The 26,574-nt window shown below is 40.4% G+C and overlaps 1 protein-coding gene across 2 annotated transcripts; it reads right to left on the reverse strand.

Moving 5' to 3' along the window:
* Nucleotides 1-528: 528 nt before the first annotated feature.
* Nucleotides 529-26,040, reverse strand: LOC139574344 (cAMP-dependent protein kinase catalytic subunit alpha). Of its 2 annotated transcripts, none has more exons than XM_071398844.1 (10): nt 25,379-26,040; nt 16,016-16,077; nt 15,356-15,484; nt 14,972-15,070; nt 13,349-13,431; nt 13,061-13,187; nt 6,015-6,110; nt 5,620-5,742; nt 4,049-4,213; nt 529-3,730 (listed from the first exon to the last, which is right to left on the reverse strand). In XM_071398844.1, exons 1-10 carry the CDS (start codon nt 25,422-25,424, stop codon nt 3,605-3,607), a joined length of 1,056 nt encoding a protein of 351 aa, XP_071254945.1. In that variant the 5' UTR covers nt 25,425-26,040; the 3' UTR covers nt 529-3,604. The 2 variants fall into 2 exon arrangements, with proteins under 2 accessions (XP_071254945.1, XP_071254938.1); XM_071398837.1 differs by lacking the exon at nt 25,379-26,040 and adding an exon at nt 17,839-18,083.
* Nucleotides 26,041-26,574: the final 534 nt, after the last annotated feature.

The following is a 26,574-nucleotide window of genomic DNA, read 5'->3' on the forward strand; positions in this document are numbered from 1 at the left end:
AAAGTGTTCATTTATCATCACTTTAAAAACAAAACATTTAATACTTATAATAAATATATACGTTTCATATAATATACAATGGGTGAGTCTGGAAGGATAAGCCCACATTTTCCCCAGGGTGTAATATTGTATGTGATAGCACTGTAGGCCTACACGATGCAGATGGATGAGGACCTGCTGTTATTACCATGGCGGTAGCTGGCTCCAGTCCAGACACATAGCCAGGAGCCATCTTATCAGTGAAGCTATTCTGCTTCATCCTCATCCCATCTGACATTTTCTGGATAGATGGCCAGAGGCTGAACACTCATCTGGAAGGCCCCTGAGGAATAGACAGATTGACATACATATTTGTATAGGAGGTGTAGGCACACACACAGGTTGAAATCAGCTCCTTGCATTATTTGTTCATCATGGCATCCCCTCCACCAAGATGTTCCTACAAACAACCAGATGTACTGTACAAACAGCAATACATATTCTGCCAACATACACAGTCTGTATAATCTACAAAATGTACTCATACAATTTTAATTTTAACAAGTAAAACTTTATTGGAATGATACATGTTGCAAAATATTACTTTATTTTTTTTTAACATACTCGTTGTGTCCTAAGGGTATCGGTCAAGTTCTCCAGAAGGTAAGATAAGACTGTCAAAGGCAGATATATAGTAGTGTTTCCCGGGGGGTACAATAGACTACACCATCACCGTACCCAAATCGGGAAGGAAAAAGATTCAAATGTTTGTTGAAAATACACTTAGAAAATATGAAAATTAAAGCAACGTTTTCTCCATGATGTAAAAAAATGGAGACGTTCAATATGAAGAGTATGTAAAACTAGAATGCTAACAAAGGCAATCAAACAGAGTGAAAAGATGAACACAGAAAAGCTGATGATAGGGTTATAATGATGCCGGGGGAGTGGGAGGCGGTCAGTAGAAACAGGAACAAACATTTCATAGACATGAGGTCATGGGTCAGGAAAGCCAAATTACATTTTTAAAAGCTGTCACATCAGTGGTTCATGGAGCTTATCCCGCCTCTAATTACTGAGTGACTTTTCCAGCACAAAACCTTAAATGTTTGCAGGACCAAAATGTTAAAAAAAAAATTCTGAACACCAATTGACCAACTTTAGTCACAACTTAGGCTTTCATTATAACATTTCTTTAAAAAAAAAACATTTTAAATATAGACATGATTCGAGAAGTGAGGTGTGCTTCAAAGGGTCCTAGCAAGGCAGTGGAGGTGACTGAATACCTGTAGCTGGCACTGACCCTCCCTTACTACTAATGATGCTTAGAAAGACCAGAGGGATGCAAAACAATGAAAGTATCAGTTGGTTGTGGTATATGAATGGATGCAAATCTCAAATAGTCATTAAAACATGTCATAGGTCTTGGACATCTTGCATTTGTTGTTTTTCGTCACATGCAAGAACCGTGATTTAAAATACATAACATTTCTTCATAGAGCACAAGTTTGGAAGTCTGTATCTCCACTCGATACGTTTATTTTCTTCTGTAAAGTAGCCTTCTTACCAGACATTCAGATGCAACCTCTAGGACTGCCAAAGAATCATTTTCAAAAATTTGATTGTGAACATTCGGTAGAAATAAGCCATACTACAATAGACTTAATGACAAAACTGATTGAAGGATAAATACTGTATATTATTAAACACAAGAAATGCATTTGCAAGAGGTGCACAAGGTGTGGTGCCTAATGAAGGCTGGTGGGGGTCCGAATCACAACATTTTGTGTTTACATAGGAAATTAATATAACCTTATTACCCTAAATAAAAGCTTGTGGGAAAACAAAACCTTGTTGAAAATCAACTAAACCATGTCAATGTGTTGCGTCATCACACCTGTCTACAAACCAGCCATTGGTGAGATTTGGGCTGCGATTGTCTTGCATCCAAAAATATGACATTGCAAATAAAATAATCACAGGATAGCTTTTCAAAATCCATAAATCAGATTGTTATAAATTTCTCATGAAAAGGAAAATAATTTGACAAATGTACATCCTGACTTCCAACAGTCATACATTGTGAGTGTCCATTTGAAGATGATGATTTCAGGGGATGTAGGAGTAAACAGGCCAGCAGCAGGTTGAACAGAGCTGGTGAATTAACATGATTAAATCAGCATTAACCGTTCACATCTAACTGAACGAAATGACAACATGATTTCTGGCAGATAAAAAGCAGGCCTTGATCCATCCTACAAAAGGGGCAGGTGAGAGTCAGTTTGAACAATTTCAGATACCTCACCACGACCAGAGCTTTACATCCTTTCACATCTTTTCTTTTAAAAGTGATATTGTACAAAAATAACATGCATCATTTTGCTACTTTTTCCTGCGCATTAAAAACCACCACCTTCATAGTTAACTGACAAACATGTCTGCGTAAGCAATGTCCTTACTTTTGCGAATTTGGCAGAATTCATACTTGTTTGTTTATTTCTGAAATCTTCATTTCGGTTTCACAGCTAAGAGAATTTTGGAAAAAAGATGGATATTCACGTTTTTCTATAATATATCAACATACATGTATAAATGTGCTATGAGTTAAATAAACACTAGTCAGAGAAGAGTGTGTGATCATTATGTTAGTCACTGCTTTTTAACCCACCCTTCAATACTAACACACAAGCACAGATTGAATTGAGGACACAATGATCCTCAAAGGGTTTTAAAATGCTCTAATAAATTCAGTTGAAGAGGAAAAGACAGACTTAATTAACATTAGAAATGCTCATGTACACAATTTCACAGGTCCCGAAAAAAAAGGTAGTAAGACCTAAATGAAAAGAGATAAATCATTGTTTCTCTGATCAAAAAGTGGTCAGCACTGCTTGAACTGCAAGCGATGAGAGAATCCTCTGAAACCAATAATCATGCCACAACGAGCGGACAGAAGGCGTGTGCAGAGAGTGTCAAGCTTTCAACTAGAAAGGGCACAAGGGCTGATGCCACCAATAGCCAAAGCTCTGCACCAATGCTTTCGACACGGTTTTGCAACCAGTTGGCATTATGATAGGCACGTCTGTTGGACTTGGTATTGCTTGGACAGATTCAGGATGGAGAGACAGGGGGGGGGGGATTGGGGTAACAAGATAGGAGTGGGTGGACAATTACAAAACAACAATGAGATACCCTCATTCATTGAGAAGCTTGTAGAGAGGACCCACTCAGGAGGAGCCTAGATTCAGTACCAGAACATCAATGCCTCAACCTGCCTGCAATGACTCAAAATGTGTCGCTACACCTCTGCCAAGATACAAACCAACTGAAGAGAGGTGGTTAGCCCCTGCCCCTTCTACCCTTGCCACAAACACAATAGGGAAAACAGGACATGGATAACAAGGTGAGAAACAATCAGAAAAGGCAACACTGCTGGCTCTTTCAGGTCTTTTCTCTCGTTCTTTTTCCCCTCGCTCTTCATTTGGGGGGTGGGGTTGTTACATTGTTGATGTCGTAATTACAAAATGCAAGTTAGCAGTCCAGCTTATCACCTCTCCTCCCATTTCCTTCTGTTCCCGCCTTTTCTCTCTACATCCCTGGCTCTTTCCGCTACTCCTGGTTGGGCCTAGAACTCGGCAAACTCCTTGCCACATTTCTCTGTGAAGGAGACTCGGATTTCCTCTTCCTCATAGTCGTCAAAGTTGCTGGTGTCACCGGGGCCTTTGCACTTGGGAATAAACGGTGCCTCCACCTGAAACAGAGAGAATACTCAGATTCTTGCTTCTGTAGCTTTCAGTGTCATTCCTCCTCAGTTTCTGACATATGCAGTTTGACAGTCACTGGTTACGGACATGTTATTAGTCAAGTGGACCACATTCCAACTCTGTAAGACTATGTGAGTAATGCATGTGTAACATGTCTCCAATCAAGACCAAGCCAAATGGCATTAGCTCTGAATCATACCCCTTAAGCCATCCCTCCCTTTCACCAAACCGTCGCAACCAAACCTGCCTCTCTCCAGTGGCTATACAGAGAACAATAGAAGAGCCATGGAAGCAGGCCTTCTCACCTTCCTCTGGTAAATGGCAATCCAGTCAGTGGTGGCGAACCACTTGTGGCCCTTGATGTCGTTGACTCCGTTGCGCAGGTTGCCGAAGCGCTTGGTCAGGTCCACCTGGAGCAGGTTCCTCAGCAGGTCCTTCAGGTCCGAGCTGAAGTGGGAGGGAAAGCGCACCTGGGGACAGACACGTCAAGGTTGTGTTCAGTAGAAAACAGAAAGGAACTATCTAAAGTCATCCGTTATAGAAATGATAATTTCCCCAAACAAATATGACTCAGTTACAGAAGATCAGAGATTGCCCATAGACTCTGACAGGGCCTGTTTAGCCTTTCCTCCCTAATGATTAAGGTTAAGATTGGGGCTAGATAGGCTCAGATCTAGGAACAGCTTATGAGAAACTTCTTGAACAGGTATGTGGCTCACTGCAGCGAGAGGTCAGTGGGTCATGTGGACACCACAATATATTTACAGTGGGGCTGTGGAGTCATGATGATCTATGTAGAGGGGCATGGAACACAGGTCAGGAGAAGTGAGCTAGAACTCAGTCTAACAAAGTGTTGTGTATGTATGAAGACACCAAGGTCAGGGGTCAGAAGAGAGTAATGCTAATGTGAATATAGCAACAAAAGCAGGAAAGGCACAGGAGGACAATAATAAGGTTTCCATCCAACCATTTAATGCAGATGAATTACCTGACACATGAAAAATAAGTCACAACTGGGATGATGGAAACAGGAAATGCCGGTACAATTTTATAAATGCAAACAGACAATTTGTTCGTTCGACATGGTGGGATCTTTTTGGGTCTCTAAAATGAATGTGTGAAATGGCAGTGGAAACACCTTTATGCGCAAATATTGATATAATGACCATCATACCGAAGTAAACTTGGAGTCACGCAATGATATGTTGTGTGGTCCTCTCACTTTGACTCGGAAAAGCATGCAGGTTATTAAGCTGAAGATGAAATAAGTTATGAACTTCACAGGGTGGTGAAAGTAGAAGGTGATGAGCTTGATGCTCCTTTCCTATAAAATATTGAGGGTCTTATTCTGGTGACATGATGATCGATGCTTGGCTGCCGTTTGACCCCCAAATAATATTGCCCTTATCCATAATAATCTCATCATGTAGGTAGCCTACCTGCACTGTATCTGCGACCTGTTGTCTAGATCGCACATGCCCAGACCAGAGTGGGCACATTCGCTATATAAACACAACAGTTTGTGACAAAACCATCAGTAGAGTTGATCATTGATGGAAACCCATTTAACATGGATTTTTCCATTTCGGTACATGGGAATTGACCTCAAAAGTTACTATGTGCAGTACGTCATCACGCACAGCCTTTTATTCACCACAAGTCTATTTGATAGAAACATCTCTAGTGGGAAAATGTGCATATTGTATTTTAGAATACTCACATGAAAATCTGTTTAAAATTGGATGGAAACCTAGCTACAGACAGCTAATTAGTTTGGAGGTAAGTGACAATGAACTGCCTTATCTGACTGGTACTGAAAGCAGACCTTAAAGGAAGAGTGTAATCTGGGTTTCTGTCTGATGTACTCTGTACTCACCTTCCCTGATACAATCTTCTCATAGATCTGAATGGGCTGGTCAGCGAAGAAGGGAGGATAGCCAGCAGCCATCTCATAAATCAGCACGCCCAGAGCCCACCAGTCCACCGCCTTATTATAACCCTGAAGTGGGGGGGGGGGGGTAGAGAGAAAGAGGAGTGTTAGAGTCCCAGGGAAAGAGGCAGAACTAAGCACAAAAAGAAAGAATGGAACATGTCATACATAGGCTCTTCTCTAGTCAGCGGTTGTAATCATGGTCAGAGTTGTTTGTGAGTGGCTGTAGTGACAATCTTTGCTGCGTCATGGTGATGATCCCTATGTTGTGGTAAAAACCCCAGTGTTGTTATGGATACGAGGTGTGACGGCAGGCTGGGGGTTTGGTGGTGACCACTCACTTTGCTAAGGATGATTTCGGGGGCCAGGTACTCCGGAGTGCCACACAGCGTCCAGGTCCGGCCCTTCACTCGCTTTGCAAAACCAAAATCTGTTACCTGGGAGGAACACAGAGGTGTCTCAGCAATGACAATCAACAGTTCAGTTCTGACATTCGCTTAAAGTTATACTTCCAGGATTTTGGCAATGATGCCCTTTATCTACTTCCCCAGAGTCAGATGAACTTGTGGATACCATTTTTATGTTTCTGTGTACAGTATGAAGCAAGTTAGAGGTAGTTTTGCGAGCCAATCCTAACTAGCTTTAGCACAATCACTGGAAGTCTTATGGTATCAGCTAGCATGCGATCCCTTTAACACTTGAACCGCCTGGCCTTTCAGCCTACCAGCAGCCGCTAGAGAACGTTGCCGTGCGTTCCCTTTAGCATATGTATCAGATGCATATCAACCCGCAAGGTGTAGCAAACAATAAGCACAAAATAAAATGTAAAAGAGAATTGTATCAACCTGCAAGGCACTGTCAAATTATTAACATGGGGCGTCAATGCTGATAAATAAGCATAACAAACTCATTACACTATTGTTGTTCTAGATTAAATCAACTTCTTCACCCTTATCATTCAGTTAGGCCTCATTTAAATTAGATTGTGAAGTAACTTGCACAATTCTCATTCAGTGGGTTGGCATCGTTTGCTTCCTTGGACAGAGTCAAGGATTTGTTTGGCATTTTTCTAAAGGCCTAGTGCAACACGTAGCGTGTTTTTGTTCCCTTAAATACATTAGTAATAGAGTTCTAGTAAATACCCTTAAATACATTAGTAATAGAGTTCTAGTAAATACCCTTACATACATTAGTAATAGAGTTCTAGTAAATACCCTTACATACATTAGTAATAGAGTTCTAGTAAATACCCTTACATACATTAGTAATAGAGTTCTAGTAAATACCCTTAAATACATTAGTAATAGAGTTCTAGTAAATACCCTTAAATACATTAGTAATAGAGTTATAGTAAATACCCTTAAATACATTAGTAATAGAGTTATAGTAAATACCCTTAAATACATTAGTAATAGAGTTATAGTAAATACCCTTAAATACATTAGTAATAGAGTTCTAGTAAATACCCTTACATACATTAGTAATAGAGTTCTAGTAAATACCCTTACATACATTAGTAATAGAGTTCTAGTAAATACCCTTACATACATTAGTAATAGAGTTCTAGTAAATACCCTTACATACATTAGTAATAGAGTTCTAGTAAATACCCTTACATACATTAGTAATAGAGTTCTAGTAAATACCCTTACATACATTAGTAATAGAGTTCTAGTAAATACCCTTACATACATTAGTAATAGAGTTCTAGTAAATACCCTTACATACATTAGTAATAGAGTTCTAGTAAATACCCTTACATACATTAGTAATAGAGTTCTAGTAAATACCCTTACATACATTAGTAATAGAGTTCTAGTAAATACCCTTAAATACATTAGTAATAGAGTTCTAGTAAATACCCTTAAATACATTAGTAATAGAGTTCTAGTAAATACCCTTAAATACATTAGTAATAGAGTTCTAGTAAATACCCTTAAATACATTAGTAATAGAGTTCTAGTAAATACCCTTAAATACATTAGTAATAGAGTTCTAGTAAATACCCTTAAATACATTAGTAATAGAGTTCTAGTAAATACCCTTACATACATTAGTAATAGAGTTCTAGTAAATACCCTTAAATACATTAGTAATAGAGTTCTAGTAAATACCCTTAAATACATTAGTAATAGAGTTCTAGTAAATACCCTTACATACATTAGTAATAGAGTTCTAGTAAATACCCTTACATACATTAGTAATAGAGTTCTAGTAAATACCCTTAAATACATTAGTAATAGAGTTCTAGTAAATACCCTTACATACATTAGTAATAGAGTTCTAGTAAATACCCTTACATACATTAGTAATAGAGTTCTAGTAAATACCCTTACATACATTAGTAATAGAGTTCTAGTAAATACCCTTACATACATTAGTAATAGAGTTCTAGTAAATACCCTTACATACATTAGTAATAGAGTTCTAGTAAATACCCTTACATACATTAGTAATAGAGTTCTAGTAAATACCCTTACATACATTAGTAATAGAGTTCTAGTAAATACCCTTACATACATTAGTAATAGAGTTCTAGTAAATACCCTTACATACATTAGTAATAGAGTTCTAGTAAATACCCTTACATACATTAGTAATAGAGTTCTAGTAAATACCCTTACATACATTAGTAATAGAGTTCTAGTAAATACCCTTACATACATTAGTAATAGAGTTCTAGTAAATACCCTTACATACATTAGTAATAGAGTTCTAGTAAATACCCTTACATACATTAGTAATAGAGTTCTAGTAAATACCCTTACATACATTAGTAATAGAGTTCTAGTAAATACCCTTACATACATTAGTAATAGAGTTATAGTAAATACCCTTAAATACATTAGTAATAGAGTTCTAGTAAATACCCTTAAATACATTAGTAATAGAGTTCTAGTAAATACCCTTACATACATTAGTAATAGAGTTCTAGTAAATACCCTTACATACATTAGTAATAGAGTTCTAGTAAATACCCTTACATACATTAGTAATAGAGTTCTAGTAAATACCCTTAAATACATTAGTAATAGAGTTCTAGTAAATACCCTTAAATACATTAGTAATAGAGTTCTAGTAAATACCCTTAAATACATTAGTAATAGAGTTCTAGTAAATACCCTTACATACATTAGTAATAGAGTTCTAGTAAATACCCTTACATACATTAGTAATAGAGTTCTAGTAAATACCCTTACATACATTAGTAATAGAGTTCTAGTAAATACCCTTACATACATTAGTAATAGAGTTCTAGTAAATACCCTTAAATACATTAGTAATAGAGTTCTAGTAAATACCCTTAAATACATTAGTAATAGAGTTCTAGTAAATACCCTTAAATACATTAGTAATAGAGTTCTAGTAAATACCCTTACATACATTAGTAATAGAGTTCTAGTAAATACCCTTACATACATTAGTAATAGAGTTCTAGTAAATACCCTTACATACATTAGTAATAGAGTTCTAGTAAATACCCTTAAATACATTAGTAATAGAGTTCTAGTAAATACCCTTAAATACATTAGTAATAGAGTTCTAGTAAATACCCTTAAATACATTAGTAATAGAGTTCTAGTAAATACCCTTAAATACATTAGTAATAGAGTTCTAGTAAATACCCTTAAATACATTAGTAATAGAGTTCTAGTAAATACCCTTAAATACATTAGTAATAGAGTTCTAGTAAATACCCTTAAATACATTAGTAATAGAGTTCTAGTAAATACCCTTAAATACATTAGTAATAGAGTTCTAGTAAATACCCTTAAATACATTAGTAATAGAGTTCTAGTAAATACCCTTACATACATTAGTAATAGAGTTCTAGTAAATACCCTTACATACATTAGTAATAGAGTTCTAGTAAATACCCTTACATACATTAGTAATAGAGTTCTAGTAAATACCCTTACATACATTAGTAATAGAGTTCTAGTAAATACCCTTACATACATTAGTAATAGAGTTCTAGTAAATACCCTTACATACATTAGTAATAGAGTTCTAGTAAATACCCTTACATACATTAGTAATAGAGTTCTAGTAAATACCCTTACATACATTAGTAATAGAGTTCTAGTAAATACCCTTACATACATTAGTAATAGAGTTCTAGTAAATACCCTTACATACATTAGTAATAGAGTTCTAGTAAATACCCTTACATACATTAGTAATAGAGTTCTAGTAAATACCCTTACATACATTAGTAATAGAGTTCTAGTAAATACCCTTACATACATTAGTAATAGAGTTCTAGTAAATACCCTTACATACATTAGTAATAGAGTTCTAGTAAATACCCTTACATACATTAGTAATAGAGTTCTAGTAAATACCCTTACATACATTAGTAATAGAGTTCTAGTAAATACCCTTACATACATTAGTAATAGAGTTCTAGTAAATACCCTTAAATACATTAGTAATAGAGTTCTAGTAAATACCCTTAAATACATTAGTAATAGAGTTCTAGTAAATACCCTTAAATACATTAGTAATAGAGTTCTAGTAAATACCCTTACATACATTAGTAATAGAGTTCTAGTAAATACCCTTACATACATTAGTAATAGAGTTCTAGTAAATACCCTTAAATACATTAGTAATAGAGTTCTAGTAAATACCCTTAAATACATTAGTAATAGAGTTCTAGTAAATACCCTTAAATACATTAGTAATAGAGTTCTAGTAAATACCCTTAAATACATTAGTAATAGAGTTCTAGTAAATACCCTTAAATACATTAGTAATAGAGTTCTAGTAAATACCCTTAAATACATTAGTAATAGAGTTCTAGTAAATACCCTTAAATACATTAGTAATAGAGTTCTAGTAAATACCCTTACATACATTAGTAATAGAGTTCTAGTAAATACCCTTACATACATTAGTAATAGAGTTCTAGTAAATACCCTTACATACATTAGTAATAGAGTTCTAGTAAATACCCTTACATACATTAGTAATAGAGTTCTAGTAAATACCCTTACATACATTAGTAATAGAGTTCTAGTAAATACCCTTACATACATTAGTAATAGAGTTCTAGTAAATACCCTTAAATACATTAGTAATAGAGTTCTAGTAAATACCCTTAAATACATTAGTAATAGAGTTCTAGTAAATACCCTTAAATACATTAGTAATAGAGTTCTAGTAAATACCCTTACATACATTAGTAATAGAGTTCTAGTAAATACCCTTACATACATTAGTAATAGAGTTCTAGTAAATACCCTTACATACATTAGTAATAGAGTTCTAGTAAATACCCTTACATACATTAGTAATAGAGTTCTAGTAAATACCCTTAAATACATTAGTAATAGAGTTCTAGTAAATACCCTTAAATACATTAGTAATAGAGTTCTAGTAAATACCCTTAAATACATTAGTAATAGAGTTCTAGTAAATACCCTTAAATACATTAGTAATAGAGTTCTAGTAAATACCCTTACATACATTAGTAATAGAGTTCTAGTAAATACCCTTACATACATTAGTAATAGAGTTCTAGTAAATACCCTTAAATACATTAGTAATAGAGTTCTAGTAAATACCCTTAAATACATTAGTAATAGAGTTCTAGTAAATACCCTTAAATACATTAGTAATAGAGTTCTAGTAAATACCCTTAAATACATTAGTAATAGAGTTCTAGTAAATACCCTTAAATACATTAGTAATAGAGTTCTAGTAAATACCCTTACATACATTAGTAATAGAGTTCTAGTAAATACCCTTAAATACATTAGTAATAGAGTTCTAGTAAATACCCTTAAATACACTAGTAATAGAGTTCTAGTAAATACCCTTAAATACATTAGTAATAGAGTTCTAGTAAATACCCTTACATACATTAGTAATAGAGTTCTAGTAAATACCCTTAAATACATTAGTAATAGAGTTCTAGTAAATACCCTTAAATACATTAGTAATAGAGTTCTAGTAAATACCCTTAAATACATTAGTAATAGAGTTCTAGTAAATACCCTTAAATACATTAGTAATAGAGTTCTAGTAAATACCCTTAAATACATTAGTAATAGAGTTCTAGTAAATACCCTTAAATACATTAGTAATAGAGTTCTAGTAAATACCCTTAAATACATTAGTAATAGAGTTCTAGTAAATACCCTTACATACATTAGTAATAGAGTTCTAGTAAATACCCTTACATACATTAGTAATAGAGTTCTAGTAAATACCCTTAAATACATTAGTAATAGAGTTCTAGTAAATACCCTTAAATACATTAGTAATAGAGTTCTAGTAAATACCCTTAAATACATTAGTAATAGAGTTCTAGTAAATACCCTTAAATACATTAGTAATAGAGTTCTAGTAAATACCCTTACATACATTAGTAATAGAGTTCTAGTAAATACCCTTACATACATTAGTAATAGAGTTCTAGTAAATACCCTTAAATACATTAGTAATAGAGTTCTAGTAAATACCCTTAAATACATTAGTAATAGAGTTCTAGTAAATACCCTTAAATACATTAGTAATAGAGTTCTAGTAAATACCCTTACATACATTAGTAATAGAGTTCTAGTAAATACCCTTAAATACATTAGTAATAGAGTTCTAGTAAATACCCTTACATACATTAGTAATAGAGTTCTAGTAAATACCCTTAAATACATTAGTAATAGAGTTCTAGTAAATACCCTTAAATACATTAGTAATAGAGTTCTAGTAAATACCCTTAAATACATTAGTAATAGAGTTCTAGTAAATACCCTTACATACATTAGTAATAGAGTTCTAGTAAATACCCTTAAATACATTAGTAATAGAGTTCTAGTAAATACCCTTACATACATTAGTAATAGAGTTCTAGTAAATACCCTTAAATACATTAGTAATAGAGTTCTAGTAAATACCCTTAAATACATTAGTAATAGAGTTCTAGTAAATACCCTTACATACATTAGTAATAGAGTTATAGTAAATACCCTTAAATACATTAGTAATAGAGTTCTAGTAAATACCCTTAAATACATTAGTAATAGAGTTCTAGTAAATAAAACAGAACCATAACGGCATCTTTCACAAAGTAAAACGGAAAAGAGAATGGCATCAACCAGCAAGGCACGCAGTTAAATGATTTGCTTCTGATAAATAGGCATCAACTCATCATTACACTATTGTCTTTTTAAATTAAATCAACCTCTTCACCCTCCGTATCATTCAGTTTGGCCTAATTTAAATTACATTGTGTACTACGGTTTATTTACTTAAGAGCATTTACAAAATCAGGGCATGTATAATGCATTTCATGTGTAGTATGTACAGCACACCCATGCTTGTCCTGCATCAGTCCTACCTGTATAGCTAGCTAGCCATTTGACTATGTGTGTGTTCTCACCTGTATGTATCCCTGGTTGTCAATGAGCAGGTTCTCTGGTTTCAGGTCTCGGTAGATAAGGTCCAGTGAGTGAAGGTATTCAAAGGTCAGAACAATTTGGGCGGCGTAGAAGCGGGCGTGGGGCTCACTGCAGGCAGAGAGAGCGAGAGGTCAGAGGGTAACGTGGACACGACAATATATTAACTAGGAGGCTGTTATGGAGTCATGGTCTATGGAAAATGGGGAGGGTTAACTACTGTAGCTATTTGGTTCTATTTCCAACAGTGGGAGACAGGTAAACAGACTCACCTGAACCTGCCAATTCTCCTTAAATGTGAGAACATCTCACCACCAGGGACATACTCCATCACCATATACAGGTTAGTGTTGTCCTACAGAGAGATAAATATTTCACAGTTGAGTTGTGAACCTCACCTTCACACACAAACTTGGAAGTATGTTCACACACACCAGGGTTTCCGTCATGAAAATGTGGCGCCGGACATTTGACCGCATTTAAAATTGACCAGACACATTTGCATTGGGAGCATAACCTGATCAGGGGGTCCACCCACAGTGTCCCACCCACAGGGTCCCACCCACAGTGTCCCACCCACAGTGCTCAGAATGACAGAAATCACATTTACATTATGGTAATTAATCATAACAGAACATGCAAGTCCAGGATGCAATGAGGTGTGTCCTTACGCACACTTTGAAGATGTTAAATTAACTGTCCACATGTAATTTTCCTCTGCCAACAAGACCAGTAACAAATAGTAAAATCACTAGCCTATGCACAGGCGGAGTGTGAGTTTAAACTTTGGGGAAGCACATATTCACCATAAAAAATTGCACCTTTATAATAAAGCATTCCATGCATCTTCGCATTTGCAGACTTATGTAAGATAGCCTACTATTTGTAATGTGATGAGCATATTGGATAGTCATAATTTAGGCTAATAATATAACTCAGTCAAATGTTCACAAAAAAAGACAGTTGGATGCATGGCTGTGGATGCATGGCTGTGGATGCATGGCTGTGGATACATGGCTGTGGATACATGGCTGTGGATACATGGCTGTGGATGCATGGCTGTGGATGCATGGCTGTGGATGCATGGCTGTGGATGCATGGCTGTGGATGCATGGCTGTGGATGCATGGCTTTTCAATGACAGTGGCAACCCAAATTGCACACGCTGCCTTTCCTTCCGACTATGGGCAATGCAATAAAAAAACAACACTTATTTTATGTTTTTAAGGCTAGGGGAAGCTAATGTTCCTCTGTGGCCAATTCATGCTTTAGTAGCCTCATTTGAATGATTGTATTCATTTATTTCTGTATAGACAGAATCATGCCTCATAATATGTAGTAAAACATTTCAAATATTAAAATAGCTACAGGTTCTCAAAATGCAAACTACAATTTAAACACACTGATGAAGCCTGCCTTCCATGCATTTGAATGGTGAACAGGAAGCACACTTCAATTACCAGTTGAGGAACAAAAATATTAGCTATTTTTAATCATGGCCCATTAACTATTTTTAACACACAATTTAGAATTATTGCGCAATGATTGGGCTTATAAAATCGCTGTCTGACAGATTTTCCTCTCAAAGGTTCTGTATCGGTGTGTGATGAGACATAATGAATATACACACACGTGCCAATTTAATTCCACAAAATGATGCAAATTAACACATACCGATAATCATCGGTCAAACGTATTCACATCAACTGGTACATCCATCATTGAATAGGCTAAGAAAAAAATTCATTTGCAAAGGGTATTTTTTTCCTCACAGGCCATTAAACAGTGCCAATATTTTTTCGCACCTTTAATATATAAAAAATAAAATACATCCAAAAGCTGGCTATTACCGGCTAACGGAAACCCTGATGCACCCACACACGCGTCCAGCAGTACCTTGAAAGAGTGCTCCAACCGCACCAGGAAGGGGAAGCTGACGGCCTGCAGGATGCGTTTCTCATTCAGCGTGTGTTCTATCTGCTTCAGCTTCACCACCTGAGGGGAACAAAGCAGGACACCTTGTTAAGCAAGGAGAGCCCCCTACATCTCTGACTAATGGGCTGAGAGACAGTAACAGCACCAGGGTTGAGGGGGTCAATTCCATTTCACATAAATCAACTCATGAGATTAATATAAATGTGTATTTATTAATAGAAAAATATCTACATGCACTGTAAAAGAGGACTTGGAGTCAATTCACTAACTGAATTTGAATGAAATCAAACCCAGCTCTGAAAACCATACAATGTACAACTGACTCCCTAGACCACATTACCATACCTTCTGTTTGTCAAGTATCTTCATGGCAAAATGCTGTCCCGACTCTTTGTGCTTGACCAGCATGACTCGACCAAACGAGCCCGTGCCCAGGGTCTTCAGACGGTCAAAGCCATCCAAGGCCGCAGTGTTCTGGAGAGGAGAGCATGTCAGTTAGAACAGGGAAACAAGCCCAACACCAGCCAGAAAGCCTATCAGGGTGCCAGAGTCAGGTCGAGTAGCAACACTGGACTCAAACTACCCATCAAACTGTCCCGTCAAAAACAGCAAAAGCAGGATATGATACGGATTCTGAGGCATTCAAAAAGTGCAATGCGTCAGGCAACTGTTAGTCCTGCCAGTGCCACACATATTGCAGCAAAGGTATGAGTCATTCTTACAATAGCAAATTAAACTTGTGTTACGCTAAAAGAAAAAGGAGGGAAAGTGTTATGCTAAATGCTGCACATAATCAGTAAAGATGTCATTCTGTAGACCAGGCTCATTTATTGTGTATGCCCCAAAGCATTAAAAAAAATGAAACGTTCCAACAAATGTGATTCTAGTTAGAGCCAGCAGAGGGCCCACTTCCCTTCTCTCATCCAGGCATGACACGGCTGGTATGCTGGGGTCTTTCTGAGCGTGTGCAGGCCTGTCATTCATTCCCACACTTCCCTAACTCACCTGTGCTGGATTCTCCCATTTCTTGAGGAAATCCTCTTTGGCTTTGGCAAGAAACTCCTTCACTGTAACAGAGCAAACAGATGGTTTAGCACCTACCCTACTTCATGACACACTGATTCCATCAGACACATTTAGATGAGAACGAGGATGTTGTGAGAGAGTTCAGCAGAGGTTCACGTCTAGAACCACTGACCAGCGCTATAATAATAAGACTTCTCTGGAAGGCTAAATTGTGATATTTAGGAGATGAACTTGAGCGTGTTAGAATGAGTCTTGTGTGTACCTTACCTGTGGCACAAGTACATCTTACGTGTAGCCTAGCCCAAGGCTGTCCATCTCCCTCACTCTGGCCACACAGACAGGGCTTATTTCCACTGATGTTGAAGCCAAATTGACTGAGCTCATGTTATCAAATACTTCCTCCTCCAGCCATGTCAGAACGGGAGCAGAGAGCCAATCAATACAGGCAGTCTATGTGAATGTATTCTGTGTGAACGCATTACTGTCTCTGCCAGTGAATGTGTGTGAGATTTTATCCACTCCAAAGTGACTTATCATAACCTTTATACAGTCGCACACTCTAGCTAACGCACGCATGCACACAGACACGGCATCACATGCAGAAGTGCAGCACATCTCTTCTCATCTTTATTGGGCTGATCACTGTGTGCTTTGTGGGAACATGTAGATACCAGCCCTTCCTCATTAATCCCTGCTCATATCCATCTATGCCTCAACACTGAGGACAGTGGCTGGCTGCTACTTGTATGAAAGTACCAGTACCACTCAACACTGGGGACAATGGCTGGCAGGCTGCTACTAGTAAGCAGTACTATTAATAGTACTATAGGAGACAGAGGGCTGAGGGCAGGGGGAGGAGAATATGTACACTACAGTAAATCGATGGGTTTGTCAGAGGAAAGCTGAACATTTACATCTGTCACCCTCTTAAAACAGTATGCAAATCCCTTTAAATTAAATTAAACAGATCTCAAATCTTCTGTGTCAATTTATGGCACATACATGGATAGCCTAATACACCATCTCATCTGGAGGAAGCCACGCAATCCTTACATTCCATAAACATTTTTGTTCTGGTGAGCTGCGTGCTTGTCCCTTTCATAGGAAAAACACTTAATTTGTAATATATTGTAAGAAATGGAATTCATCACATATCATAAAAAATGGATGACATTGTACACAATTGTTGGGGAACCATTTTGGCTCGTGAGAACAACTTTCAAAACTACTGGATGAAATGATACAAAACCTCGGTAGCATCACTAACAGTCAAAACCTCAAAGCCATACAAACCCTTGTGATCAACACTAATATCTCCTCAGTGGTTCTGCTTTTCTCCATTCACAAAGGGGCTATAAACACACACCTCCCCACCCCTCTAGCAGCTCTCTCTGGAGAACAACTCCAACAGAAGAGGAAGGCCAGAGAGCAGCACTGACCAAAGTTCATATAAACATCACTACAATGCCAGAGCCATTGAGAAGAAAAGCAGACTAGTCTCCTGGGAGAGTACATTTCCCAGTCACTTTGTTCCTTTATTCCCAGCTAAGTAAACCCCAACAGAGTCTCCCATAGAAGACACCCCTTCCATACTGTAGGCCTACAGCCAGAACTAAGGAGGGAAGTTACATCTAGCTATCAAACAGCTCAACAGTTACACCAACAATGGCCCAAGTGGAATTGACTTGATCTAGTCCAGCCTTTTTGTTAGATTTGCGAGGCTTGGCTGCCACGAATACCATCTGATGGGTGGAAGATGATTCCTAGTCCTAGACTTCCTCTCCACTGCCACCCTCCCTTACCGTCAGGGATCCCTATGGGCATCTCTGGTGCTGCAACCGCAGCCTCGGAGACAGAGGTGGACCCAGACTCCCTCTTCCTGCTACCATGCCTCCTGGAGCTCTTCCTGTGGCTGTCTGAGCCTGACATCAGCCCTGTCACTTCTACGTCGCGACGTGCCTCTTCTTCCTCGTTCCTCCTCACAGTGGTTGCCTCATCGCTCCTTCTCCCACTACGTTCACATCCAGAAACCCAGACAACCTTCAACCTCCTTGGTTTCTTCTCTCACCTTCTACATTCACTTTCCAGTTTCATCTGTCTGTCGTGTCCTGGCATAGAGCAGAGCTCACTCATCAGCCAGAGCCCCTGGTAGTCCAGAGCCAAACAAAGCCCACAGTGCTGTGCTCTCGTTACAACAACTCACATAGATCAATTGGACCTGTGCTCTGTTTGTATCTATATTTATTCTTCACACAGTTCTACCTCCTGCTCTCTATCCTGTAAACACACACAGTTCTACCTCCTGCTCCTTATCCTGTAAACACACAGATCAACAGAGGGGCCTGGTCACCAGGGGGAGGGGCATCACCACAGCCAGGGGTTATATTTATGAAGCCCAGAGGGGAACTCTCCTGTGGAAAAAAAAGTAATGACAGTCCTCTGCTCTGTCAAACCAGGAGATCAACCTGAATTCCTGGCCCCATCAATATTACTCTCATCAACACAACCCATCAGTAGACCAAGGGTTTTCCCTGCTCAGATCATGTGATCAGGAAAACCTCCTAAGTACCCAGGTGAGATGCCACAGCAGGACGGTGTGAAACCATTTCAGATGTTTCCAAAGAGGAGCTTTTCTAAAGAAAAACCACAGCAGTCACAAACCAACCACAGCAGTCACAAACCAACCACAGCAGTCACAAACCAACCACAGCAGTCACAAACCAACCACAGCAGTCACAAACCAACCACAGCAGTCACAAACCAACCACAGCTAAAACACATCCCCTCTAGTGCCCAATGCAACACACACACCACTGTGCCCCTGTGTCCAGGATCGATGTCCCGATCAATCCCATCTCTCCCCTGGGCTTGGCTGGGACCCTGTGACGCAGGCACAGGGGGTTAGATTGGGGCGCGCAAACCGATATTTCACTCTGGAGCCCGCCAAACCACATCCAGTCCACATCAGACCTCATTTATAGAGCACACAGCCCGCAGGCAACGCATTAGAGACAGTGGACGAGTGGAGCTGCACAGAGACGTGGGGGAGGGGGGTGATACAGAAAACCACACTGTTGGGGGGGGGGGGGGAATATATATATAGTGAGAGAGGGAGATAGTGAGAGAGGAAGCGAAAGAGAGCGAGGATGCAGAGAGACATCTGTTGGGTGTGAGAGAGTCCAGAGGAAATAAGTGATAGGTCCACAACCCAGCCACTTCAGACCTCAGTCCTTACAGTCCTCGTGGTTTGCTTCTCTGGCCACTGTACTGTCAGGTACTTAGATTCAGTCAGCACTTGGAGTTACTAGAGGTGAGAGTGACTGGGCATTCTTACAAGAGTATCTGAGCATGCCCAGAAGAACAAAGTGCCTTTAAAAAGAGTCAAGAAGTGCTGTGCTATACAAATATCAGCCTGGCCCTGTTATGCAAGCCAGTGTAAACCACCCCGCCAGCCACACACATTTATAGCCACAGTGAAAGCTCCACCTTGACAGTGTAGCGTCACAGGGCCAAATGCATGTCATTTCATATAGAGAGGGACTGATTACTGAGCAGTACCCACACAGAGGGACTGTAGACAACGATGGAATGACATGTTCAGATATGCAAACCCAGATTGAAGGAAGCTAGGGTGAGAGTCAGACATCTTGTCCCCGAGACAGACACATGTGGCCCAGAGCCCATATAGAGGGAACCCCGCTGGACAGACACACCGACAGGTTTCCTGGGAGACAGACAAAGGCTTCCCTGGAACTTTGTGACGCAGCCGACACCAGGCAACAGAACAAACATGAGGTGCTGAATCAAAAAGAGCTTTGTGTGTGTGGGCCACACAACATCAGTCCAAAACAACAAACCTAGCCAAAAACCAAAGCTAATCAAATCAAGTCTACTTTCATAAAACCTGGACCAAAGCATAGTCATCCTGCCCAACACACACAGCTATGTCTTACTATACATGTGATGACTTTTTGGGGACAAAAAAAAATTGATTCCCATTCAAAATACTATTTTCCCTAAACCTAATTCTAACCCCAACATTGCCTTTTTACAAGTGAGAATCAGCAAAATGTCCACACTTCTAAATTTGAGTTGGTTTAGCATTTTTGTGAGAACCTGCCCCCCTCAAGCCACTCCAACCAATCACTCCCCTCCCTTGTGGGTGTCGTGGGAACAGGCTCCGCCCCCTTGCTCCAGTCAAGTCAGTTCAGTCAGTCAGTCAGTCACTCACTCCAGCAGTGGGCCTCTGGCTCCTCCTGTGGCTGGCAGTGTCTGCCCTCCCCACCGCTGGTGTTTCCCAGACAGGGCCCAGCGCGCTGGAACAGCCTCCCCGCCAGCCTGTGCAGCACCGACATGGCACCGGCCTAGGACCTGTAGCAACTAGCAAGGAAAAGGTGTCCTTCAGAGAGGAGCCCTGAACTTCCAGACAAGTGGAGCACCACCGACCCTTGGAGGATTCTGTATAGGAGGTTGGATATCTGACTAGACTTGAAGCTGTCCTGCCATGTTATGAAGGTAGAGACAAAGCCTGACACTGTGCAGCAATGAGTCCAGAGGCTCCTCCACTTCCTGCCTGAGCTCATACACTGTCCACCCTGCTCCTTCCTGTGGGCCCTGGCACAGCTCTCCACAGCAACGCCTCCGCTCTGTCCGTCTATCAGGGAAGAGAGGGCAGGCCGGGCTGAGAGATAGGGTCCACCTGAACCGGACCTTAAGCCTCACTGTCCTCTATAGTCTCATCTCTCAGAGCGGGCTGCATGTTGTCCTTATCCTCTGGTTGTCTAGTTGAAAATAGCTGCCCTGCCGTGGTGGGCGCAAGCGTCTGAACCCCCGGTCTGCACCTGTCTCTGGGGATCAGGGCGGGCCAATAGCGAGGCCATCCAGGCCGATATGGATGTCAAGCGTGGCATGTGGACAAACCTCTGACGGCCCTGGGACCTCCTCTGCCCCCGCCCAGGGGTCAGATCTTAGCAGTGTGCAGCTCTCCACTAATCCCTCCATTAATACTACATCAATACCATTTAAAAACAAAGCTGTGTGCTTAGACAACTGAGAGGCGGTGAAGCTGTGATCTCTGGGCGGCCTCGTTTCAGTGGGACACAGACCCAAAGACAAGGGTTAATGCTACCAGGCTGGTCCACTCTTCACATGTATGCTCTACAAGAAGCCGAGGCTCATTTCACAGATACCCGTTCCAACCAAGCGCATGCCAATGTAACAGCTAGTGTTATGGATGCATTGCCTACACAACACTGTTTTTCCAAACCTGCTCCGGGACTGCCACTCCTCTACTTGTAAACAGAAATACATTTAATGGAGTTTGGATGGGATGCTGCATTGCATTCACCCTCCATGGAAAAGCTCTATTAGAGAAGGTGGTTCATTTCCATAGCAATACTGAACATTTAATTTACAGAGGATTAAAAGACCAGGATATCAATGAGGGGGGAGACAGTCACCACTTATAGAGAAGCAGAGACAGTGGAACAGATAAGACCCTAGCCAGGGAGGAAAAGGGAAGCAGCGGGGAAACAAATGGATGGCACCGACTAAAAGCTGCGCAGAGCAGCTTGAGAGGGAGTCGCGACCCAGAGATGGGCAGGACAGCACACAGAGAGTGTTCTTGTTCTAAATGCTGTTCATCACATGATGTTCAAGAGACTCCTCAGCATCACGGTTCAGCCTGGAGAGGATCACACCACCCGCATCATATGACCCCGCCCCTGTGCCTTCAGTGTCCCACCACACCCTCCTCTCTCCTTCAGTCAAGTACAGTGTGGGATTCAAGGCTGATGACCACTACTGTGTTTACATTGGGGTTCCCCCGAGTAACATCCATTATATAAACAGTCAGACATCTGGCAAAGTTTGGCTTCTTAAAGTTGTATAGGCTGGGGCAGGGATAAACACTGAAATCCCCAAAAAGAAGACCATAACAAGGACTATTCTGTCCTCTATTCCAAACTAGGCTGACTATTTCTCCTGAAAACCTGCATCCAAAAAGGACATCTGCAGTGTGTTTAAGTCCTATTCATAGCGATTTACACTGAAAGTAGAGGATCTTCCCCCTGCTACCTGACAGGTGTGCCTCTGTATTGGCACCGATTGGCCTAGATCAGGGAAGGGCAACCTGTGGCCGCCCCTTGGATCAATTTCCCCCAAACTATTTTTTTAATAATATATAATATTTTGGGGAGGGGGGACTCAGAAAAGGGTCTGAACTTACTTTTGAGCGTTAGAATCAAAATGTTATTTGTCACATGCTTCGTAAACAAACGGTGTAGACTAAAGGTGTCTGCATGCTTCCCAGCCGAAACAGTTCGGAAGAGTTTGTGCATATATTATGACAACATTGTTTTTGGACTTCGGAGAAGGTTTTTCCCGGCTGTTCGGGCCCACAACATTTTTTCTGGAAGCAAGCAGAGTTCAGAGCCCCGTCCGTCGGTGATTAATCAACAGTAGGGACTCTTCAATACAGTATTTTTCATTCAACGAAAGAACTCATTTTTCATGCATTTTTTTTTATTACAAAAACACTGCACCAAACATCTTAGTTAGATGACTAAGATCTTCTGCAAAAACATCAACATTTGACAGAATTCTTGAGTTATCTTAGATTAATTATAATTGAGAAAGTGTATACTGGCTACGGCGTCTCAAAAAGGACAAATAGTACTATTGCCACATTTCTCATTTTTCAAGCAAAGGTCTTCAGGGAATATGCAAGCATCCTCGTTCGGCTAGGCGCCAACCGAACAGAAGCATGCTGGTGCCTTAACAGTGAAACGCTTACTTACAGGCCCTTCCCAACAATGCAGTGAAAAATATAGATAAAATAATAACAAAGAATAAACACAGTGAGTAAGGATAACTTGGCTATATACACGGGGTACCAATACCGAGTCAATGTATAGGTAGGGGTAAAGTAGCCAGGTAGCCTTGTGGTTAGAGTGCTGGGCCAGTAACCGAAAGGTTGCTAGATCGAATCCTCGAGCTGACAAGGTAAAAATCTGTCGTTCTGCCCCTGAACAAGGCATTTAACCCACTCCTCCTTTTTTAGGATCTGAGGGCGCATGCCAAACCTTTTCTGCCTCCTGTAGGGGGAAGAGGCTTTGTTGTGCGTTCTTAACAACAGTGTTGGTGTGTGTGGACCATGTTAATTCCTTAGTGACGTGGACACCAGGAACTTGACGCGCTTGGCCTGCTCCACTACAGCCAGGTCGATGTGGAAGTGTTCAGCCCTTCGTTTCCTGTGGTCCACAATCAGCTCCTTTGTCTTTCTGGCGCTAAGGAAGAGGCTGTTGTCCTGGAACCACACTGCCAGGCCACTGACCTCGCTAAAGGCGGTCTCATCGTTGACTGCGATCAGGCCTACCACCATTGTCTCATCAGAAAACGTAATGAAGATGTTGGGAGTCATGCACGGCCACGCAGTCGTGGGTGAACAGGGAGTACGGGATGGGAGTAAGCACGCACCACCGAGGGTCCCCCATGTAGAGGGTTTGTGTGGTGAGTGTGTTGTTGCCTAACCTCACCATCTGGGAGCGGTCTATCAGGAAGTCCAGGATCCAGTTGACGATGGACTTGTTCAGTTCCAGGTTCCAGCGCTTAGTGATGAGCTTGGAAGGCACTATGATGTTCAACAATGAGCTGTAGTCAATGAAAAGCATAGGTGTGTTCCTCTTGTCCAGGCGGGAAAGGGCAGTGTGAAGTGCAATAGAGATTGCGTTATCTGTGGATCTGTTGGGGAAGTATGCGAACTGGAGTGGGTCCAGGGTGTCTGGGATGATGGTGTTGCTGTGCGCCAAGCCATTCAAAGCATTTCATGGCTACAGATGTGAGTGCTACGGGGCGATAGTCATTTAGACAGATTACCTTGGCGTTCTCGGGCACAGAGACTATGACGGTATTACAGACGGTATTACAGAGAGCGAGATCACACAGTCATCCAGAACTGCTGGTGCTCTCATGCATGTTTCAATGGTGTTTGCCTCGAAGCATTCAGCTGGTCTGGTAGGCTCGTGTCACTGGGCAACTTGTGGCTGAGTTACCCTTTGTAATCTGTGATAGTTTGCAAGCCCTGCCACATCCGACGAGCATCAGAGCTGGCATAGTATGATTTGATCTTAGTCCTGTATTGACGCTTTGCCTGTTTGATGCCTCGTCAGAGGTCATAGCGGGATATCGCATAAACGTCCGGATTAGTGTCCCGCTCCTTGAAAGCCGCAACTCTAGCCTTTAGCACAATAGTAGAATACACAAGGTGCAATTGCAAAATGTGGTTGTTCATCAGCAGTTTTTCTTATGTCAGCTAACATTTTTTAGGTTGGTAAGTTAGCGGTAAACTATCTAAACTTGTTGTAATCAAGGTTGAATTACCGACCGGAGTGGCCCCATCGATTTTGTTAGTCACTCAGTCATACATTAAAAACATTTCTCTCGACCTTATGGCAAAATGTGTAGTACTGTTGGAAATTACCTGTAAACCTGCAACAGTTTCTATACGTCCCATGACAAAATGTGTAGAACTCCAGGAAATTAACTCTTATAACTTAAATTTAGCTTAGGGCCCCAAAAGGCTTTAGCTTAGGGCCCCCAAAAGGCATTCTTTGGAGCCTAGGCCTCTGACTGCAAGTGTGGGTATCGATGTAGTTACGCAGACCCTCAAGCGACTGCGGCCCCAAATGAGTTCAAATTTGTTGTGGCCCCCACCCCCATCAAAGTTTCCCATCCCTGGCCTAGATAAAGATGCAGTACTACCAAACATACAGGTGAAAAAGCAGTGTAGTAGTCAATTCAGTTGGAGTTTCACATCAAACTCAGTATTGACAGTCCTGCAGATAACTATCAACTGTTGTACATAACCCCCAGGTATGACAGGTGGAAGCCTAGGCCTAGCATTTGTTGTGAAAATAGGGTGCAGTAGGTAGATATGTGTAGTGGTAATTGGCTGACATGGGCGTGTGTCAAGTTGCCCGTCTGGTTTTGGGGGGTTTCCTGGCTACAACCAGACTAACCTTTTGGAAATTCAAGATAAAGGCTTTACCTTTGTCAATATTCAATAGCTATATAATCATATAAGCGCACAGTCTTATCAACAAGAGGCCAAAGTGAAGAGGAGGGTCTGGGGCGCGTACAATTTACCATACAAGCTTACAAGGCTGGAGATTGGAAAGAATACATACATGTAATGACTAGGTCACAAGAGGATCTTCAATGCATATTGTATATTACTTTCATCCCTCCTGTGTAGAAATGCAGACATGTAACAAACCTTAGTTACTATTAGTTGTCAAGCAGCTAGTACTACTAAGTCACTAGTAGGAAGCAAAGTAAACTCACCACTTTCCATCTCGTTGCCCTTCTTGGCGGTGGGCGCGTTGCCCATGATTGCAGGCCGATAGGGATCCCTTGGATCTGGGTTACTTTTGAGTTTTCACGAGCCTTTTGAGTTCTGTATTTGAGGAAGCTGGCTACTAGCTGGCTGTTATCATGGCTAACTAGCCAACAGCGAGGTGTCAATTGTACTCCGCTACTACTTTCCCTTTATCTGGGGTTGGGGGGGGGGGGGGGTAAACTAGCTAGCAGCACAGGCTAGCTAGCTGGCCAGCCAATGGCTAGCCGACGACCTAGCTAGCTAGCCGGTTTTCCTCTATTTCGGTAGCGAATGTTGCTTAGTTCTCCCTGGTACAATCAAGAACGTCGAACCGGTTCGGCGCGCCTGGCTGGCTCGCTAGCTATCGTCGCCTTCCTATCTATCTATCTATGTCACTTGCAGACCCCACTAAAGGCCCTTGACTTTCCAATGTATTCCGTTACAAAAACCTTATATATTCACTTTTCCAAGTAATTATTATTGCAAATCGATAGCAGCCCCTCCCTTTCCTTGAGCTCAGTTCCGATGATTTCTCAGGTTTCAGATCCGATCAGCTGTGGCTTACTTGCCAAAATCAACAGCCCTCCATTAATCCTCAGACTACAGAGACGAACTCTTGCTTCAGAGATCCACCCCCTGAATATACCTCATTGGCCAATACTTATGTGACAGACAGTACGAGACAACTGTTGATTGGATATGCATCAGTAAATCTAATCGTTGTGATGTTGTGATTTGTCTATTGGTATCTGTCAAATTGTCTTTTTTAGCCCGCCTTCTCAGACCAGCTAATAACGTCATCTATTATTTTCCTCTAGTTTGCCAAATGGTTGGTTTTTCCTTGCTGATTTTGGTTAACTCAATGGTCGAGAAATACAGGTATGATTCACCTCTTCCAAAAGTTCGTCTTATTCGTGCATAATAAAGTATTATCGAAATGCAAGGCCTGTAGCAAACTGGTCCTATACCGACCCCTCCCGCCCGAATAATCCGTGATTGGCTGTGTGACGTCAAGACGGGCTATTTTTAGAAAGTTGGTTAGAATTTAACGCACGCGGAGACTACATTTTCAGAATATCTAAAATAAATATGGATTATCTCGGAGTAAACCACTTCATACATTCCAAGTTATATCGGTAAATGTACATTTATAATGAGTAAT

Source organism: Salvelinus alpinus, chromosome 1 (assembly GCF_045679555.1).
Source record: "Salvelinus alpinus chromosome 1, SLU_Salpinus.1, whole genome shotgun sequence".
NCBI classification, from domain to species: Eukaryota; Metazoa; Chordata; class Actinopteri; order Salmoniformes; family Salmonidae; genus Salvelinus; species Salvelinus alpinus.

What these genes read in the sequence shown, in the direction of transcription:
- LOC139574344 (XM_071398837.1), bottom strand. Translation starts at nt 17,965, where the DNA reads ATGTCAGGCTCAGACAGCCACAGGAAGAGCTCCAGGAGGCATGGTAGC. An exon ending in AGGAGAATTGGCAGGTTCAG is followed by an intron (nt 13,188 to 13,348) that starts GTGAGTCTGTTT and finishes CTCTGCCTGCAG; the next exon opens with TGAGCCCCACGCCCGCTTCT. An exon ending in ACAACCAGGGATACATACAG is followed by an intron (nt 6,111 to 13,060) that starts GTGAGAACACAC and finishes TGTTCCTCCCAG; the next exon opens with GTAACAGATTTTGGTTTTGC.